A 21,188-nucleotide genomic window follows, 5' to 3' on the forward strand; every position below is an offset into this window, starting at 1 on the left:
GTTTGAAGCACCAAGTTCAATGCATGAAAATGAGGAATCGCGGAGGGTATGAACTACGCATACGCTTGGTTTGTCAGCGTGTGGCGCAACCCACGATTGTTGACCTGTCGGAAGACGAAATCATTTCTTAATGACAAAAATTTTTAATCAAATATACATTTCGCATACACAGTTCGTAGCTTGGGATGCTTTCGTGACGCGCTCTGTCATCAATCATTTCATATATGCATTGAATTAGTTTTTGCATGAAAGGCTTGTGTAGGATCACACGTCAGTCAAAAAGATCTGCAAATATTCTTCCGAACAATAGTGATAGAATATTTAAGATTTCCATAACATCAGCTGGACTTGACATTATTTAGTTCTATTCTTCAATTCATATCGGATAACCACCGGTTTGACTGACAAAGTAAAAAAAAAAACTAAACGTATTGCCCCAAACTACTTTTCTAGTTTTTCTATTCACACAAGTTGGAGGAAAATTGACCGTCCATGTGATTGACGTAGTACCTTACCTGTTGAGGTTGGCGGGTGGCACAAACCGACACAAGCGACCAGCACAGCAAACCAACGAGGACTTGACAGAAGTAGGAAGGCTTCATGGTCAATGTCTTTTCATAACAGGCCAGTTGTACAAGAAAAGACAGACTTGAGGGGGCGCTAAGACTGGTCAGGGGCCGGACGAGAGCTCTCCTGCGACGTTCCCCAGCCAGCCACCGTACCCAGGTGTTCTTAGCGCGGGGAACTGTGGGATAATAAAATGCCAATCAAAATGAAGCAGGTGCGACAATTAATCAGGTTAAGTCTGAACAACTGTCTCAGGATAAGTGATTAAATTAGGGAGGGAAAATCTGAAATTCAGTCCTTACCAACGAAGTGCACTCCACTATAGCTAGTTACGATGTCTTATTTCTTTTTTCATAATTTCATTTGTCATACTAGTAACGTGTATTCCCCGTATTTTGAGTGTATGGGGAAGGTAGGCTTCATATTCAATCATTTGCAGTAGTCGAGGGAATCAGAACACTTATGAGGGGTGATCAATATTAAAGTTCTGAGCCTAACTCATCATGTATGGCTTGTCTTTCTTTGTATGTGTGTGTCTATTATTTCCAAAAAGCCGTCAAAAGGACCTCCATGGTTCTAGCAAATCTCCAAGCAGATCCTATGGTAGCATAATATAAATTTAGTATCAAAAGCTGGCAGAGGAGTAAAGCCGGCCTCGGAGTGTGTTTCGCTACGATAGAAATGCTCCTCCCTGTAATCAGTGAAGGCAGATCCCCGGTAGCGAAACACACTCCTAGGCCGTCTTCACTCCCCTGCCAGCTTTTGATGCTACCGTAGGATCAGCTTGGAGATTAGGCTCTAGCTGATATTGGAGCGTCTAGTACTACAGAGACATCAAGTCCGCAGTTTAGGAGTTGACCAATGAAAAGTCCACGGCAGTTGAATACAACAATTTCAAATCAAGGACCCTCATGGCTCGGGCTGGTACTGGGGCGTCTAAGGTATCAAGTCCGCGGTCTTAGAGTTGTAACCGCTTAATTACACTTACGGTGACTTTGTTCTAAAACCAGAAAGGCAAAGACGGTTCGACTAGATTCTAGTCCCGGCAAAGTACATTTATTGAAGCGCAACAACACAACAATCTGGGTAACAACCGAAACAGTGCGCCGAGGAATACAACATATTATTAAAGCCGTTTGTGACAAGGTTACATACTCGGAATCGGACATTTCGTACTCACAGTCACGGGTTCGACAGATCAGGCTTTAACTTTCAAGTCGGGTCAGCGGATATCCCAGTGTATCCAAGTGTTACCACTGTGCTTCCTCCATACAGACTGTCTCTTAGACTCTAGCATGCCGCTGTATTTATCCTACACTAATCAGTCGGCATTATTCCATTGATTTTGATGAGAAAGTCATGTCATTTCTATCACACAACACAAGGTGCAAGGTTCTGTTTGGCACCCTTTTGTCCTGCAGAGTAGGACTTGCTGACGGAATTAACACAAGGACGTCAAGAAACTACAACATCAGAGAGCCTTGGCCGACATGCATACATAACATTCAAGGTGTAAAATATAACGTGAGTCGTAATACAAACATCCCTGTTGCTAAGGGGTCTCCTTGCCTAGTCTCTACTCTGGTCTATAGAGACATCAAGTCTGCGGTCATAGAGTTCACCCATGGAAAGTCCACGGCCATAGAATACAAGTCTCGGGCTGGTATTGGCACATCTACAGGCATTACGTCCGCTGTCCTGGAGTTCATCCATAAAAAGTCTACGGCAGTGGAATGCAACCAAGTCTTTTAAACTTCTTTCTAGATCTGATGTGTCTGAGCATGCAGAGGTTCAAGCCATAACTGTGCCAAAAATCAAGCATTTGCCCGTGAATAAGCTAATGGCGGCCCAAAATGGCCCCAATAGAGTTTTCGTCAATTTTGTAAATTTACGAAAATACATCATCTTTTATAATAACATCTGCTGCACCTCACTACAAAATGTTTTGAGCAAAACTTTATATCATTTTTTTTGTTATTAGAGAATGGGTAACAAACAATATATGTAGAATGAAGAGAATATCTGGAAATTCTGGGGGTTTACAGGAGTCCAAATAAAAGATTTTCTATTTTGGACAAGACTGCCATTTTGAAAAATGGACATAACCATGGCAACCGGTTAACACAGACCTAAAACATTCCCATTTTTATAAGTTGGGGCCAAGGCCAGACCAGCATACAAAGTTTGTGGAAACTCGATTTTTTTTTAGTTTGGCTAAATTTTCTTTTCATTCTTGCTTGGATTTTACAGACATCAGCTCTTAATACATCTGCTCTCTGTTGGTGAAGTCTGATTGTCCTCTTTGCCATATGAATCAGTTACTGATTGGGTAGTGAGCAAAATACTTGAAATAGACTCTAACCAAACAACTAGCCATTTTACCATAGACCATGTTGATACATGGATGACAGCCTCTGGGAACCCCAAAGCTTGTGCCTGTGATAAAAAAAAAAGTTGCTTTCATTTTGAAATTTGAGTGGTCAGGAAGATCTAATAAATGGCTCAACACACACAGATAGAGTATGGTATACCAAACAACAGATTCTTCTTTGCTTTTTCGCATCATGATGTAATTGACAACCAATTCATCAGTTTTTTCAAATCATCTTCGTTGGAATTGTTTTTCCGATCTTCTCTTGGGCAATTTACAGCATATATATTTGCTCACTTTGCAGCTGCTTTGTACAATGTATGGTATGGTCCATGGCTTTTGCGGTAACAGACTTATTATCACCTACGAACGTCATCCATGCAATCAAATCAACATGGCCCAATTTTCAGAGTCACATACACGATATCAGGTATTTAAGCATAATCTTTATTGTCATAATAAACAGATACAGCAAAATCTACCAGTTAATAGAGTAGTAGTAAAGCAAATACAAGCAAAAAATGGTCCTCACATATTATATAGTAATTACATTGATTTACACTCACTAGGGTTTCAGTCATTGCTTGTCAGAGTCTTCTAAACAGAACCAAATATTTATAAACGTCTCCAAAATCTGTCAACATGTGTTGTGATAGAGTTGTAACACAGCAGCCTCTTTCCCCTGCATACCCCCAATCAGGAGATATTCCTGACCAAAATTCTACATAGGGTATGGTCCATAACTTTATATAGTGTGATCGGCTTATTCAAGACGACACAAAGTGTAGCAAAGCGTAGTGATGTGTTACCAGACGAGCTATCATTTTTTTTTACCTTGGCGTGGAAGAAAAATCTGGTAGCCATTTTGTACAGTACAAAAAACATCATGTGATGAGGAAAAGGTAGATATCATAAGATCTTCTATAAGGTCAACTATGTATTAATAAATGCTTACAGTTCCCTACAAGTACATTCTCATTGCTATACACATGACTGAAACATGTAAATTTTCCACTTACAAACATAATAGAATCAGATATATATCAGCTACAACTGGACATGCTAACATGGCAGGCTTATGAAAACAAAAGTAAAACAGTAAAAGTGTTGAGTTTATATCTCAACACTGGTTTAAGTTCGTGTGTTGGGGTATTCCGGACATTCCAAGTATACAGCAAGATATGAAGACGTCCTGGCAAGGTATCTACGCTGCGATCTTGCTGGCCTCTTCTACACTACTTCTCTTTGTGCATGTAACAACGCATCTTTTATTTGTGCAATCAAATACCTGAACTGTGACAAAAGGGGTATCTTACTACTTAGAACTGGAACCAGAACATAGCACATGCTCTTTCTTCTTCCTTACATAGACTCTCTACTGTACAGGACAACATAGCAGAGCTTGGTGCAGACCCTGACCTGGCAGAAGTCACACACATTGATAAGAGACCAGCACACTACACATACATACCTAAGGCACAAACCATCGACGGGAAATAAAGGAGGACTGGTGTAGTACTGTCTAGCAAGCAATGACTGAACGGATCTGGACAAAAATGAAAATCATATCACAAAGGAGGCTGGAACAACAGTGTGTGTGTGTGTGATTTAACTAGGATTGAAGGTAACAAGTGCGCTACGTCACAATTGGGAACACCTATTGTATGGGCAATCTCTCAATGGGAAGAGGTGCAGAGGAAAAGTGGTAAAATTTGTATTTGTTTAGACTCGTAAACAGACTATGGTCAATCTGTCTGTCGGCATGTTTGACCGACAGCACTCTTACAACATCTGGGCATGTGTATAGTAAAATCAAGCAAGTCAAACATAGCAATTTTCTTTGTACTATTCTGTAGAACTTCATTTTTTCTGACATCGCGAAAACTCTGCACCCCCTCCCATTGAGAGACGTGATCGTGACAGTGTCTGGCAATGTTCTACACCAACTACTATTGTCTCATTGCAATCTACACATTAGTAAAAAGAACGTAACATGGTCTCATTACTGTACTACTGATGATTGGTACAATGAACTGCTTAACGTTACACATCGATATCGCTAATATCTTTCCTCATGTATCCATATAATTTATGCTGCATGCCCAACATTCTCTGCTACTATGTATCTTTTTTCCTGGGAAAAAAATCCTCTCCACTGCAAAATTTCTACACATCTGATGTTGACTGTACATACGTGGTTTTTGCAATGTACATGATCATTTCTTCCAAAAACCACAAACCCCCACCCACCCAAAAAATGCATGGCAAAAAAGTAAAAGGAAAAAAGAAATACAGAATCAAAAACTCATCACTTTGGTGAATAATGACTAATTATTTCTTGTCATATAACTGGTATAATTTTTGTATGGAAACTGGAATGGCCAGTCATTCCACTGTAGGGTAGCTTGGTTTTTTTCATTTCAGTCTTGGTGATTGCAAGTCCAAGTCAAGAATCGAACGTTACCCCACCTGGGGTACAGAGAAGGGTGAGACCTGTCGGATCTTTAGCAGCAACCGCCTCCGCTCTGCTTGACTGGGGTGCTCTGGATTTTCACGTTCTGTTTTGTCTCGTTGGTTACGGCCCCCGGCCCCATGCGGTTCTTAATCTCTGCTGCCATCGTCATGAAAGCCTGTTCCACGTTCGTGGCGTTCTTGGCGCTAGTTTCGAGGAAAGGGATATGGAGCTGGTCTGCAAATTCCTGCAAAAAGGCAACGGGACACTTTTAGTAAGAGAAATTTCCATGTAGAGCTGTGTATCTTAACACATTTCAGGTACAGGCACAAGTTAAGGTAAAGGTCCGAACCTGTAACTTAAATATGATATATGTAATGATAAATTGTCATCTTTGGATGGGGAAATGTTTATGTGAATCTCAATTTCTTTGCAAGTTTTTATTTCACATTTGTCATTGTTGATTTGGAATTTACTTATTTGTAGTCTTAAAAGGTTTGTTTAGGTACAGGTTCAGGTAAACAGATATTTAGGTCCGGACCTGTATCTAAATAAGTTTACTGATACGGGTATGGGAATTTATGTACACAGCCCTACTTCCTTGTAATCACACATGTAGCCGGTGGCATTCAGACTTGTGGAGAATACGATTTTTACCTAGTAGAGTTTGTATCAGACTTTACCTTGGCCGTCGTGTAGTCAACCACCTTCTTTGTGGTGAGGTCGCTCTTGTTGCCAACGAGTAATTTGTTGACATTTTCACACGCGTAGCGATCTATCTCCTGAAGCCACTGTTTTACATTGTTGAAAGATTCCTGTTGGCAATATAAGGAAAGAGTGGTTAGAACTGAGTTATCTACACAAACTAATTTAAGTTTATATAAACATCAACAAAAGAAAGAAATACCAAAACCAAACAATTAAAACAGCTGCAGGACTGGACATCTTTTACAAAGGGTTACTGTAAACTACTTGTAACTTTTTTTACAAACATTCACTACCTTTATTGGTATGCTTTTCAATACTTTCACTATTGATTACAAACAAGGTACTGTAAACACATTTTTTAATGCCTTCGTGATTTGATTTTGCGGTAAGGAGAAAATGTTCTTTTTGGTTTTTAGTTTGTGATGGCACTTTAATTGCATCCCGCTAAGGTAATGGAAACATTGGTGCCTATATGGAAAGCCAGTCAGACACTACCTCGGGCACTACAGACATAAGTTGCCTACAATGTAGTGCTCAGACAAGGGTGTATGCAGGCAGAAGATAGACCAAAAATTCTCAGCTCATCTGTGTTGGTAATCATAGTGCAATGCTAAACTTTCTTCCAACACAAAGAACTGTATATGACTGTCTGTATAACTCTCCTGAGTTTCAGCGTTGCACTAACATTACCTCTAGTTGAGGGTTGTACAATAGTGTCAAAGTTGAAAGTTGATGACCCATGACCTACCTGGTCTGTGACATCGTACACAATGATAATTCCGTGCGCTCCCCTATAGTAACTAGATGTGATGGTGCGGAACCGCTCCTGGCCTGCTGTGTCCCACTGTGAGTAGAAGGTTCGAAAAAAAAACAGCTGTTAGTACAGGAAATGAATACGAGACTCGGAGAGCTATCTACCACTCAAAAAACAACAACCATAGAATGTCTAAAACTCGAGATCAAAAATGGATGTTCTGATACAGCACTGTAACAAGGAAATAAGGGACCTCAAATCTGATCATTTCATGGTCTTATCAAGAACTATCCACAAATCAAATATCAATACAATCCATCCAGGCCTTCTCAAGATATGCTGTCCATCCACACACACACAACACAAAAGCTACCGAAAACATAGACATGAAATAACAGGAACTATAAGAATAAATAAGGTTTCAAAAATGTTTTTCATCATAGACCAATTGGACCAGTTTCAGGCCAATGAAAATCTTTTCTGCCTTCAAGGCCAGAACATATTGCCATATTATGTTGGAGGTTTCAGAGTATGTGAACATAATAGCTATAAGCATGTCTTGAAATAAATCAAGATACATGAAGAAATCAGTTGTTTAACAAAATTTATGTGGATGTCACCAATATCTCAGATAATTGCGGTGCACCATGGTAATTTTGTCCACTGTGTTTTGCTACTGCAGTGATCTCTGAGATCCTGTAAGTTCATTTATGTTCGCGAGCACTTAATTTCGAGAGTTTGAGCAAATCGGCAGTTCACGAGATCTTTGAGTTTGCGAGCGGGTGTTTCAATTATTTTTTGAAAGTTACGTTACGATCCGGTAGCGAGTGACCCCCTCCCACCCACACCGCAACACCAGTCATGCCGTCCAAATGCGGCATTTACGCCTTACAGTTCATAGTTCCCCTTCAAACAATGTCTAAAGTTGGTATACTCAATAAAAAAATGTGTTTCTACCGAGCCACTGTCTCATTGTTGAGCTCATTTCGACCGTGATTTGACGACAGCGCACGGAACGCAACAGGGCCAATGACCTCTGTTGTCGCAATCATATTTGCCGCACAGGCTGACGGAATACCCCACGCCAAGCCAAGCGACGCGGGCGCCATTTTGAATTTTTCGGCGTGAAAAACGGCGCTAAGTTTTAAACTTTCAGCGTAATTTGTGGACACAAGTTGTACACAAGAAGGTGAAGAGTCTATCTCTCCCATATTTACAGTAGTTCTAACTCAGAATTATGAAACGAACGTCTTATTTTCGTCATGTCAGCGGAGTTGTGTTTGCCACGTTTCTAGTCATGAAAATTCCCCATTATTGTTGTAAACCTGATGCAATTCCATAGCCTTCTTTGTAATTGTATAGACCAGTACTACTCAGTTTTCTTTTTTGTTTCGTTCGTAACTTGTAGAAATCTAGTAAAACTAGGATAATGTACTAAGTAAATTGTTAACGCAGCCATGTCACGGCGTGCACGTACTACTAAACAAAGCCGACATGTTTCTTTTCGCCAGTGGCACATTTCTATACAACAATGACTCCATGTATCGCATATGTGTTGAATTAACTTTTATTTCGGTTTGAAAAGAATAAATGGTCTGTTATCAATTGAGTCTTGTCATTGGGATAAGTTGATATCGTAGTAAACACGTAGTTGAGACTGGATCATTTGGACGGAAGCCAAGGTGTGGGGAGGGGGACGATGATCAACATACATGTTCGCGAGTAGATGACTTCGCTAACAGAAGGTCTCAGCGAAATACGCGAACTTAAAAATCTCGCGAACTTAAATGCACTTACAGTAGCTAAAGGAGTTAATAAAACAATAAACAATGAACTATGCAGTACAATAAAGTCATCTTAAGACATCTGCTGGCACCGGGGCCTTGACTTACTATCTGAAGCTTGATGGTCTTGCCGTCTAGTTCTATGGTTCTGATCTTGAAGTCCACACCAATTGTGCTGATGTAGCTTTCTGTGTACGTGTCATCCTGGAACACAAAGTAAAAAGGTTTGTTACTTAGGAAGAATCTAGCAGTTTGTCACATACATGCTTCCAGTATTACACATAGAAAACAACAAAGTGTATTCTGCATTGTCAAAGGTACCAGCCCGACCACAGGAAGGATCACCCGGCGATTGAAGGGTGATCTGAGGGTGATGAGGAATACACCATGATGTATCTTATTTATGTCATACCTCTCCTGCCCCCCCCCCCCAAAACGACACACATTTCAATGCAAAATGCGCCAGAAGTTGCCAAAATTTGGTGTGCTCAACAGAAAATTGTAACAACATCAATTCCAATCCAGTATTTAAATTTTCAACAGCGGCATATGCAAAGTGGGTTCGAATTATAGAAGCTTGTGCAATATCGTGAAATATGGAGCAGTCTGGAACTGTAAAATATGGAACACTGTCGGCCCAGGTATGACATAAATAACATGCTTACATATGGCACCAGCTGTGTTTGGACATGACAATAGGAGTCACACACATTGGACACCATAAGGCTTTGTTTGTATGTCTGTTGTCTCTGATTATCCTTTCTACAATTATCCTTTCTACTACACAAGAACAGGCTTTACTTTCCACAGTTCTAAGATGCCCCTTAATTCCTATACATACATTTGAGTAGCAAGGTTAAGGAATCACTTTGGAATCATTGATAGCATCACAAATGATAATTAATACGATTCTATTTCTGAGTTAGCATTCTATTTCTGTGTGGCGCACGATATTGCTGATTCTATAACTTAGTATAAGTAACAACATGTATTGAATAAGAGTAGCATTGTGGTATTTCAGCTTGAATTTGGTCTAAGATTTGTAAGGAATGATTGTGTATGTGAAAAGGCAATGTTGTTCAATGTTGTGAGCCAATACTTACAGCAAATCGCAGGAGCAGACAGGACTTTCCTACACCAGAGTCGCCGATCAGGAGCAATTTGAACAAGTAATCACTGCAAAACAACAAGGACAGGTCAGAATGGCGAATATTCCACAAGTTTATATACAACAGCTTTGTCAGCAGAAGTAGGTCTTAAAGTATAAACCGATAAAGCGTTGTATTGAGGGTGTCTGCCCATGTTGCGCCCTTGGGAAAGGCATGTTACATGAATTTGGTTTGCAAACCTCTGTCTACTATGGAAACAAGTGTCCATCATCTAAAATGAAAAGATAACCAATCAACCCGGCATCTCAAAAAACCCCATGTGGTGTGTACTTCTGCTTGAAAACAATACTTGAATCTTTACATAGTAGTAGTAGCAGAAAACCTGAAAACTACTTTGCCTCCATTTATTTATCACTGCCATTTTTGTCATCAAAATTAGTTCTGCAGGGTTTTGTAACTCTTTCAAAGCACTGGGATACATTTCAAAGTCTGATTTGATCTATATTGTGACCAGGTTGGGCAGTACAAGCTGTGTATGGAACCATTGCACAATCACAGGGTGTATCATGTATACTTGCTCAACTCATGAATGGTGGTAGGTCCAGGTAAACCTGTCAGATACAGGTCCATTGGAGCATTGTTGCATGATCTGGCAATGGACTGGTGCCATGAACAAAACCAAGCTAGCCCAACTTTTCTTTCAATATGCAACTAATTTTGTTAAATCCTAAAAAGTTCATGGTTTAAAGTACCCTTGACTTGAGTTCTCATTACTGTAGATCCTACAGCTAGTAAAAGCAATATCTTACCCTCACAAGGGCATTCAGGATTTGCAAGGGAATGAATATCTTAATGTCGAACCAATTTGAGGGTGCTGTGTCGTGATCTGTGTAGATAGAAGCCGATTTGCATGTTACTTGTACTTGTGGGTAGGGACTGTAGTCTTTTGGAAGGGATGTTATGTCAGAACCTGTGTTTGTGGTGATACAATGGATCGTACATCACACTTGTCATATACGGTAGAGCTGGGGTATGTGCTATCAGGAACAAGAAGTACTAGTAGGATTTGTATGAAGAGTCAGGGGGTCTGCAAGCTCTTTTCCGCAAGGCACAGACAGCTTATTTTGACTTCCCAAAGGTGAGGAAATTTTGTGCAATCACCTTCCTTAAAAATACACCAGATCATTATTAATTTTCGTGTAATGCGTAGGAGTTTCTATTGAATTCAATGATAAGCATTGCCAGGACACCCAATGCAGACCCTCATTCAAGTTAAAAACATAACATGGAAACAAGACATTACAAAAATGGGTGGGGGTTCTATGAGAGTATCACCACTTGAAACAACATAGGAAATTAGGATCATAAAAAAAATAAGATGGGTGGGGGGCAGTGTCAAACTGCTGTACAAATTTTATTCCCACTTTGCTCTTCGGCCTCTATTTCTCAGAGATTTCAACTGTCAGAAGTTCATTCACTGGTCAACGTTCGCAATCATGGGCAGTTCTTTTATGTCAAGTCATGATTGAAACATTTACATAATCCAGTATCAAAGAAAACAGTTTTCATGAATCATATTTCCATATTATCTTTACCTTATCATGTCAGAGCCATATTTTTATATGTGGGAGGTATCATGAGGTGGTAAGATGAATATTTCATTGCGTTACAGAAGAAAATGAGGTGCTTCTGCTGCCATTTTCTGATGACAAAGGTCGCCATCTGACAACACCCCTCCCTCTTGCGTGTTGTCTATATGACTTGTCCCCTCGTGACGTCGTGTGAAAGGAAGTGGACAAAAAAACGCCGGCTTCTTCACTTCCGTTCCTTCTCTAACTCCAAACTCCGAACACCTCTCTAACACGTAAGGCTTCCCTGTCTTTCTTGAGTCGCCACAAAACTCAGGTAAAGCTTCAATATTTCCGGCAAACTTTCATTGATTCATTTTTTCTCGCACTGTTGGGTCAACTCTCCATGACACTGACAGGACACTGCCTCTCGCTTGTCCTAATTTTCACGTCTGAAAAAACACCCTCTTCCATTTGTGCCAATGAACATACACCTCTAATACATCGTGGTTGCGTAAACACACTAAAACTTCTATCATTCTGTCTCGATAGGACTGTAGAAACGGTAGAAATGGTCCTAACTCAACCTATACAGATAATTTTTCCTGTACGGTGTCCCCCAAGTGTAGACTGTCTGACGTGTCCGGCCGGCATCTAAAACGATCTTAGAAAGAAGAGATTGCGACTTACTATTCCGGATTCATGGTTGACATTGCCAGGAGGATCCTACGATGAAGAAAATATCTGGTCTGGGGTCCTTGGAAGGAAGAAATCCACCTGTACGCAGCTAACAGAAAGAGGAATCAAACGGAAACGCTTTTCAATATGGCTGCTACTCCCTCGTACAGATTGCAATTGGGGCCTATAGGGGGGGTACGAGTATTGCTCATGTATGACGTCACTCCTCCGACGTGGCATCACATGTTATATTAGCATAATTTATTCTACTAGGTCATGCCACTAAAATAATCAGGGGGAAGCAGGTACTTTCCAAGCAGAGGTTAGGCTCCGGCTGGTTTTTGACGTCTTTTTTGTTGTTTTTACTTGGTTTGCTCTTTTGTCAGATTTTCTGTTTGGCTGGTGGGTACACACAACAAAACAAAAAAGCTGACAAAATAGAAAGCCCGATAAAAACGCTTTTTAAAAAGACGTCAAAAACCAGCCGGACCCTAACCTCTGCTTGGAGAGTAGGAAACAGATCACTCAAGCAAGGAGTAACCTTCAAGCAGATGTACGCGGCTCAGAGTTTTACCTGTGTTTTGCGATATCTATATAGTATCCCTAGTACACTTTATTTTACTCCTCGCCCCTCCTAGATCCTACGAATCATTTCCCTCAAACCGAAAATGAGGAACATATTCAGTTAACGTTAGTTTATAATAATATAACGTGTTATTGTTTCGTTTCCCGTGCCTCATCAGAAGAAGGCACGTACCAAATAAAAAGTACATGTACCTGTTGATATCATGTAACACTTCTTTTTGCAACGTTGGTGTTAACGTTTATTCTCCAAGCAGAGGTTGAGTCGCAGAGCCAGTACTGAGAGGAGCGCGCCTGTAAATTTCCCGACTACTACTAACGTTATATCTCCCCGACTCAACCTCTGCTTGGAGAATGAACGTTATGTACAGCCGCATGTTAAATATGTAACTGGTACTGGTATTTCCACATTGGATACGGAAACTCCCTCTCCCGGCATTAATTACAGCGAACCTTAGCCAATGTTGAAAGTCACGAAACAACGCTCCCCCATAAGATAAAAGCCAGCGCAGCTAGAAGTGAACTGATGGGGTCATACATTGTTCGCAGTTAAAAGCATGAAGGGCGTGGTCGGTTGCTGATTGCGCAATAGAAATGGGCAGGCACAGACGCTGTATAACGTTTGGCCAAGGACTATCGTACAGGAGTACGAGCAGGTCCTTAATTGTGCTGACTTAGTCTCCAACAGATAAATAGGTCGGCGTTGGTTTGTAGGTTTGTTGCGGTCTTTTCTCTGCGTTTTAACTGAACATCACAGCTGAAAAAGCTGAACACATTCATCAGGCCGCAAAGTACCAACAGGGCAACATCACAGAGCCAATTCGGACGATGATGTAATCCCGAAAGCAGGTGTTATGTCTAGCGACCTTTGGAGCGTACTAAAGCTTTGGACGAAGCTGGACTCCAGGCTAGCAAATCACCGCTCATGGAAAAATAATAGAAGTCGGTGCTGCCAGAAGTCTACGATTGTCGAAAGAGGCTAGTCATATTTCTGTTGTTATTGGTTTTACCAAGGTTTTACCTGGACGTTGGGGCGCCAAGTTAACGCAGAAAAAGTAGGGTCGAATGGTGGTGACTGAATATACCACAACCTTTCATGACGCCTCAAAACAGATAAATAGATAGAGAAATAAGTAAATACATGTAGTAGATAGATAAAATAACGTTAAGTCGCTCCAAAATTTTTACCGCCCTCAGTTGCCAATGAGGTTCTTGGTGCCACTTGTTTCTACTAAACAAGGAAGTATGTACCGTTACGTGCGTATTATATGATATAATAAACACCAGAAGATGCTCCCTGTCAGTCCAATAATCTAAAACCAGTTCTGACGTCGTGGATCATTCTCAATAAAAAAGTTCGCACTTGAGAACAAACTGGAATCAAATCTAGATATTGAGTTTATCGTCGTTTATTGTCCGGGCTTTCTTTGACCAAACTTTCTTTGGGACAGTCGGTAATTTCCAAGCAAATCTATCTGTGGCAAGGCAATATACAAAGGGTCACCCAGTACCCAAAAGGCCCTTTCCACCGATAGATCTGCTCGGAGATTAGACAGATGGGGGTCAGTCTGCCGCGCCGGGTGCGCCGAAGTTAATCCCGGCGGCGGAAAGCTTCATCTGCCCCGTAGAGGTCCTGGATAATCCACGGTAGACTGGATGCCAGGATACTCTCGACCCAGGATGACGCTACAGGCTTGGACGGCCCCCGTAATCCGAAATACGGAACAGTTATACAGAAAACCTCACGATCCTCCCTCTCAACATCTGCTTGAAGATTTACGCTCTCGTTCACTGACCGCTCTGTCGAACACTGCCCTGGGATCGATGTTGCCAAGCAACAAGGGCCTACACTCAACAACAAGGCAAGATGGCGGACGCAATCGACGATAGACCGCAAACCAAGCGGATTTTCGTCAATCATGTTGACGCATACTCTGGGAAGAACATTTCAAAGGTAGGACAATCTAAAGATATAGGTGCAAGTGACAATGTGAACATAACATGCTGTCGAAAATACTCTAGAGAACGTTCAACGAGGGTGTTGTGTGTATTGTTTGTGAGCATGTGGGAGGGGGGTATCACTGGTCTGGCAGCGATTCTAATGCTAAAATTTCACATGGGAAAGGTCTACTGCCACACCGACCACACTATGATCACCATTGATAGCAGTTTTTATTTGATATTTTCAGTCATATGTCATATATTTTAATGTACAAACAACAGTGTATATCATACCAGATGATAGTTCTACATTTGCTAATGGGTCGGTCAAGATCGTTAAGTTCGATTTATGTCACTTCAGAATTCGGATGGATTGTTTTTAAACCTTTGCTTGAACATTCTTAGCCCCCAAGTCTGAGTCATGTCGGCAGCGTTTAGAATGATAATTCATAGGCATTTGCTAAATATACTTTGCAAAGAGTGAAAGTAGATCTTGAATATTTGGTGTGTTTACTAAAGGTTTTTGATTTTGGTTAATTTTCCTTCAACATAAGGTAATGAAACTTTGCATACCTATTCGATAAAAAATACCATTATGTGTGCAAGATTTTGTTCCTCTTACAGCAGTTAGTATGGAAATTATTTAACATCCAACAAATATGATATTACACTGTTTCAGTTTCTGTCAGACTGTGTGGTTGGATCATCGCTGGAGGAAGGAGAGGAAGGAAGTGAGGGTGAGGAGGACAGGGGCAGTGACTACATCCCTCCCAACAAAGAGGGGACGTACACGATCATCGGCACATTACAGAACCCAGCCAACGCTAAGCCAGACTGGGTGAAAGAGGTTGTACAGGTAAGGAGCCTAACAATGTCTTTTCAAAAATACAGCAGAATCATAGCCTAGCTACAGTGCAGCAGAATCTTAAGTCTTAAAAGTTAAAAGTAATTAAACCAAGCTGAAAAAGATAGACAAATAGAGTTAGAATTGTTTACCATGCAGAAAATTTATCTGCCAGGAATTAAGGAGGTATATTGGAGGCCACTATATAAAAAAAATCAGAACATAAAATCAGAACATAAAATCAGAACATAAAATCAGAACATAAAATCAGAACATAAAATCAGAACAAAAAAATCAATTTTTTTGTCCTAAAACATAAACTAGCATTTAGCGACTGGTTCTGTAGCTTTGGATCTGTTTAACTTTAAGATAGCCTGGAGTCCAGCCTTGTTGTGCTTTTAAAAGCAGACCTTTTGGGAGTGACTAAAAGAACAACAAGGCTGGACTCAAGACTGTGCTTCTGCAGGTTTTTTGGGGGTAATTTTTGCAGTAAAACTAACAGGAAATTCAGATACCTGTCCATGAAGTTAAGTGTCTTAATCCAATATCCCGTTCTTTCTGTGTACTCTAGTATGCAGCCAAAGAGGAGCTGGCGGATCACCTGATGGAATGTGACATCATCATCTATGACATCACAGAGGACCCTGACCAGATTGATGAGGCATCATGGGCATGCTCAGGTAAAGGGAGGGAAGTTGTAGGGGGATATTGCTTTTAGCAATAGAGGACTTGAATTACATGAATAGGGGGATTTTGCTCCTAAACTGTCTATGTCGTCGCACACATCAGTAGATAATAGAACGCATTGAATTTCGTACGAAAACCTGCAAGTATCACGGGGCCCGGTGTATTGTGGTTGCCCACTTTCTCACATATACTGTCAAACGTTTCTGGATTTTACTATACAATGTGGATTGCAATTCTCCTTCCTCACTTGAGTAAAATATGGAGAAAAATGGCTTATTTTCTACTTTATGTTTCCTGTCGTAAATCAGGATGAAGATTGTAAATCTGTTGCCCTGGACACCTGATTTATCAACTGTCGTACTGGCTCTAATGTCGTATGTCAGTCCATCCTAGCAGCACATACCTTCATACGATGTAATGTGGACGTTTACAGCCTTCTATAATATGTGAAATCTGTTTTAGAGAAATATTTATTGGAGTTCATTCCTAAAATTTGTTTTATCAAACCCCTCGCTGTAGCTCTCCATGCTGAGTTGGAACATTTTGACAACCCAAAGATGTTCATCCTGCTGTCCTCCGTCATGACCTGGGCCAAGAGTAAACCTCTGGACCCTGTAAGTACAATATTAGCTGACATTATTCCATAAAGTAGTGTCTTTGACCTTCAAAATGTTTTGAAGATTGTTTCCATATTACTAGTAAATGTTTATGCAATGATGCCATTCTGAATCACCATGTTGATTGCAGAAGTACATTGAGTAAAATGTCTGACTCACTGTAATCATTATTTTGCAAAATGTTAAGTAGCCTAGTAGATACTTTTGAATATCATTAAGGGGTTTTATCAAATCTGTACAACTTTTACCAAATAATAATTACTAATTACTACTACACTGTACATGTCATTGAGTTTTTATGGTACTTTCAGTATGTGCACTCACTGTAGGACTACTAAAGTTACTCACTTTAGCATGTATTCAAGTCGCTAAGAGTTGCATTATTTTTAGTTAAGGTAAATTTTGAGACTGAAGAAGTAGTTTTTCTCCTTTAAAAAATCAGGCTGCACAAGGCAGGTCAATGTAAAATAATGTCTAAATCCCTGCAAGTATCATTGGAACCCTAGACTATAGAAGTAACTGGATATTTCTGTAATGTTTTGAAAAAAAAATTAGCTTCCAAAACACTAACTTTTTTGATTGTCCTATTTTTTTAAACCTCTGCATATCAAGGAATGGAGAATGCAGGTATCTCATAATGTGACTTGTGTATGAGAAGCTAAACATTGTACAACAAAGATGAAAACCTATTCTACAGTGGTTATCTGCCATCTAATTTGTTGTTACAAAATTTACAAATTATAGACTGTTATTTGTGAAAGTAGCAAACTGTTTGTTCAAGTATCATTCGTAAACAAAGTACACAATTCAGCACTTTGGCTCCAATGTACTTGTCTTGACAGATCATGATAAACCTTTTTATTTATTTGTTTATTTATGTATTTATTTTCTGTTTTCCATCAGGATGATCCTGAGATTCCCTTCACAGAAGATGACTACAGGAGGAGGAAGCCCCACCCTAACTTCAAGAACCACATCAGTGCCGAGAAACTGGTCATCAAAAATGGCAAAACAGTAAGGGAGAACGTTTTTACCTTCACCAAAAATGTTGTGTGTGTCTGTCTGTCTGTGAGCTTTATAACTTTTAAATGTCTGGATGGATTGTCTTCATACATATTTGGGTAGGCCTCAATTTTGGGCCCTCTGGTGGCTGTCTGTGGTACTGAACTTCTGGTTATGATATCTCATGTTCTGGACAGGCTCCTAATGGTTTGTAGGTAGCTCCTGTGGACAGGAAGAAGAGAAATTTCAAAAGTCTGGATCCTCTTGCAGATTTCTTTGTTTCAGTTGCAGATTTTGTTTTTTTCTATTCTATCTTAATGATTTTCTCAAATCCAATCAGCTTTATCATTTATTAATTCCCATGTAGTGCTCAATGTTCTAATACTGGTGGTTCACAGTGTTTGTTGTCTATTACAGAACAAGGGAAAGTTTGTGACCTACGTTGTGGCAGCAGGATTGGCCTTTGGGATGGGAGAGAGCATCTTCCACTTCCTCTTTAAGGTAAGTTTAAGTGAGTGAGTAGTGCATGAACGACTGGGTCTCCAGCTTTACAAATTTTCCATCCCACTTATAGTTTGAAAGCCAATGTTGTTTATTACTGTTGTTGAATCTGTCACTTTGAAGTTTAGCAAGAGTACATTATTTGTCAATTTTATTTCCTAAAGTTGTGATTTTTTGGACAAATGGGGTGCATTTTTCTATGTCCCAACAAGCAAATTTATGTCTCAGGATGGAAGGATAGGTCCTGGAAACAGCTAATGTGTAATAGACTAATTCCATTGTCCTCATGTAAAAATACGACCTTGGTTTATTTTCTCTTATGCCAAGGTCACATTACAAAACAAGGGCCAGACTGCGTTTGTAGGAACGAAAAATGAGTGTAAATCAAGAAATATACACAAACTATGCTCATGACATTATAACGTTACATTAAAACTATGCTAATGATATGACTAACTGTTTACAATGTTTTCATATCCAGGCTGCATGGGAAGGCAAGTCCCCAGCATTACAGGTGTTTGGAACTGGTACCAACATCGTGCCTACCATTCACATCAAGGACCTGGCTGGGTATTTGTTTCTTCATATTCTTCCAAGTTCATAATTCAATTCACATTTTCACATAAAAGACGTAGAGTAGGACCTCCTTTTGACTGCTTGCAATTGATATCGAAAGCAATCAATTTTATGCTTCCTAACTGTTTGTGTTAATGTCATGAAATATAGTTCATTTTTAGATACTGAGTGTACACTGTGCGAAAGGGTGTCATTTCCGGACGTTTCTACGTTTGTATACATCCGGATCGGGACCGTTTCTGGATATATCCGGACAATATCCGGACGAAATCTGACATGACTCCCCTGCGTTTTCGGATAATTTCAGGAGTCCGGAACGGGACCATTTAATTCCTGCCTCATATCCGGATTTCCAGTAATGGAACGTTTTCGGACTCTTTGGAGACAAATCACGTTCCGAATATTTCGTATATATCCGGATAATTTCAGGAGTCCGGAACGGGACCAAATAATTAAGTCTCATATCCGGATTTCTAGTAATGGAACGTTTTCGGACTCTTTGGATACAAATCACGTTCCGAATATTTCGTATAAATCCGGATAATTTCAGGAGTCAAGAATGGGACCATATAATCATGTCGCATATCCGGATTCAAAGTAATGGAACGTTCTAGGACTCTTTTGAGACAAAAGACATTGGCTAATATTTCATGTTTTCTGATCACGTCCGGAACTTTTACGTCCCGGAAAGGTCGCATATGCTGAGCATTTCCGTATTCCAGAATGTAGCATTATCATGTCTCATATCCGGATTCCAAATTATGGAACGTTCTCGGACTCTTTGGAGACAAAACACGTTATTTTCTGAGCGCGTTCGCGACTATTACGCCCCGGAAAGGTTGCATAAACTTAAGATATACTGAAACATCATAGGAACAATACAACACATTATTTCAGAATGTCCAGTAACTTTACGATCATGCTAAATACCTAATATTTAACGTTTCCTGTCCGTTTTAACCCCGAAAATGCTTTCTCGGTAAGGCTACAGTTTGTGAAAGACTTTCCTGTATAAATCAGATGACACAAGTATCACAACAAATACATTATGTGGAGGAACAGATCATGTTAACGTCAAGGGGCAAATCAATATGCATTTGTCTCTTAGTCATACCAAGGAAGTTTTAGCTCACTACAACCTCATTGGTCTTCACAAAAAGTGAAGCTCGAACGAAGCCAAAGTTAAACAGTTCACTGTCAGATCCAATAATATCAAGCTCAAGTCATAACAAAACTGATCAGTTTAAATGTACAATATCAAATGTACAGTATCCGACACAAGTCTAACGTTATATACCATACAATCGATATTCGTAGGATAAAAGTGTCATTACGAAATCAGTACGACAGTCCATTTTCAAGTCCTTTATAAGTCCGTATCGTGTTGACTGTATAATCATCGTCCGGGTCGCCCTCTTCTGCGTCTTTGTGGTAGTGGACGATCATTGGCGACGGAAGATGCTCTGGCAAGACCCCGCAATATCGACGGCACGTCTCGAGGACAGTCCGCTCCATTGCACAGTCCAGGCGCTGTCCGTCTTCAAAGTAGAAACCGTTCTGGCAGGATAACGGCACCGGGCACAGACTGTCGTAAGTGTTACCAGGAAGTAGCCTGGCCTCGGTCGTCGGCTTGGCAGGACAGGCGATTGGGAAACAGGGGCTCAGCGGCTGGAATGGAGAAAAAAAACGGCTTGTAACTGCCCCGAACCCATGAACGGTACATGTAAAATTATTCAAACAACAAGGTCATAAAAATCACAGCAGGACAAGACGGGGACAAAGGCAGGAATCTGGAGCCGGCTATCATCAAAGGGCGCGGGCCACACAGATGGCACAGATAAGGACCCCCAAAGAACGAATGGAATTTGAAAATGCACACAATCACATTGGTCCTAGTAAGGAGATTACAGTTCCTCCATGGTTCTATTAAAGATTTAGCCAGCCGAAACAACAGGACAGGAAAGTTTAGAAGCAACAGTTACGGCACAAAATAATATGAGAATTTAACTAACTATGGAACGGGCAATTTGTAAACAAGCCGGGGATGACACGCGGGGGTTCGAGCTGAAAGAGAAGTGATCTATCATACAACAATCTTTACAAAAAGATCACACTACTAATTATTAGATACACAAAACACTAGGAAGGGATAACAGACATTGCTGACAGACATATACGGAACTAAGAACGGTAACTGCTATGTATATACAATCTATGTACTAGAGAGCTACACTACTCACTTCTTGGTCCGGTAGCGGCTAGCGGTGGACGGCAACTGACCGGTTCAAATCTAGTTTCAAACCTAACTGCTGTCACCAGCTGGTCTACTATTGGTCTAGTCAAGTCATGTGACTTCCTAATATAGTCTTGTTACCTAAGGACTCCTCCAGATGGTTCCAAGCAAGTTAGTGCCATCCATCATGCCTGTTTCACAGAAACACATGGCA

The 21,188-nt window shown here is 40.4% G+C and overlaps 2 protein-coding genes and 1 long non-coding RNA gene across 4 annotated transcripts in view; 1 reads left to right on the forward strand and 2 right to left on the reverse strand.

Moving 5' to 3' along the window:
- Positions 1 to 86: 86 nt before the first annotated feature.
- On the reverse strand, positions 87 to 1,904 carry LOC118419273. The gene is made up of 3 exons (XR_004831612.1): positions 1,748 to 1,904; positions 516 to 745; positions 87 to 104 (listed from the first exon to the last, which is right to left on the reverse strand). It is a non-coding gene; the product is annotated as an uncharacterized LOC118419273 (long non-coding RNA).
- A 1,460-nt stretch (positions 1,905 to 3,364) lies between these two features.
- LOC118419172 (ras-related protein Rab-1A) lies at positions 3,365 to 12,212 on the reverse strand. The gene is made up of 6 exons (XM_035825509.1): positions 12,004 to 12,212; positions 9,740 to 9,812; positions 8,745 to 8,840; positions 6,847 to 6,942; positions 6,074 to 6,205; positions 3,365 to 5,637 (listed from the first exon to the last, which is right to left on the reverse strand). Exons 1-6 carry the CDS (start codon positions 12,024 to 12,026, stop codon positions 5,443 to 5,445), a joined length of 615 nt encoding a protein of 204 aa, XP_035681402.1. The 5' UTR covers positions 12,027 to 12,212; the 3' UTR covers positions 3,365 to 5,442.
- A 2,129-nt stretch (positions 12,213 to 14,341) lies between these two features.
- Positions 14,342 to 21,188, forward strand: part of LOC118418919 (adenylate kinase 7-like) — a 19,997-nt gene continuing 13,150 nt past the window's right edge. The window contains exons 1-7 of one of the 2 annotated variants that reach the window (XM_035825066.1): positions 14,342 to 14,527; positions 15,194 to 15,370; positions 15,930 to 16,038; positions 16,565 to 16,659; positions 17,566 to 17,676; positions 18,082 to 18,165; positions 18,647 to 18,735. In XM_035825066.1, the coding sequence (XP_035680959.1) occupies positions 14,441 to 14,527; positions 15,194 to 15,370; positions 15,930 to 16,038; positions 16,565 to 16,659; positions 17,566 to 17,676; positions 18,082 to 18,165; positions 18,647 to 18,735 (752 nt within the window). In that variant the 5' untranslated portion in view covers positions 14,342 to 14,440. The remainder of the gene's footprint in view (positions 14,528 to 15,193; positions 15,371 to 15,929; positions 16,039 to 16,564; positions 16,660 to 17,565; positions 17,677 to 18,081; positions 18,166 to 18,646; positions 18,736 to 21,188) is intronic. The other variant, XM_035825071.1, reaches the window with a different exon arrangement.

Source organism: Branchiostoma floridae, chromosome 1, assembly GCF_000003815.2.
Source record: "Branchiostoma floridae strain S238N-H82 chromosome 1, Bfl_VNyyK, whole genome shotgun sequence".
Taxonomy (NCBI): domain Eukaryota; kingdom Metazoa; phylum Chordata; class Leptocardii; order Amphioxiformes; family Branchiostomatidae; genus Branchiostoma; species Branchiostoma floridae.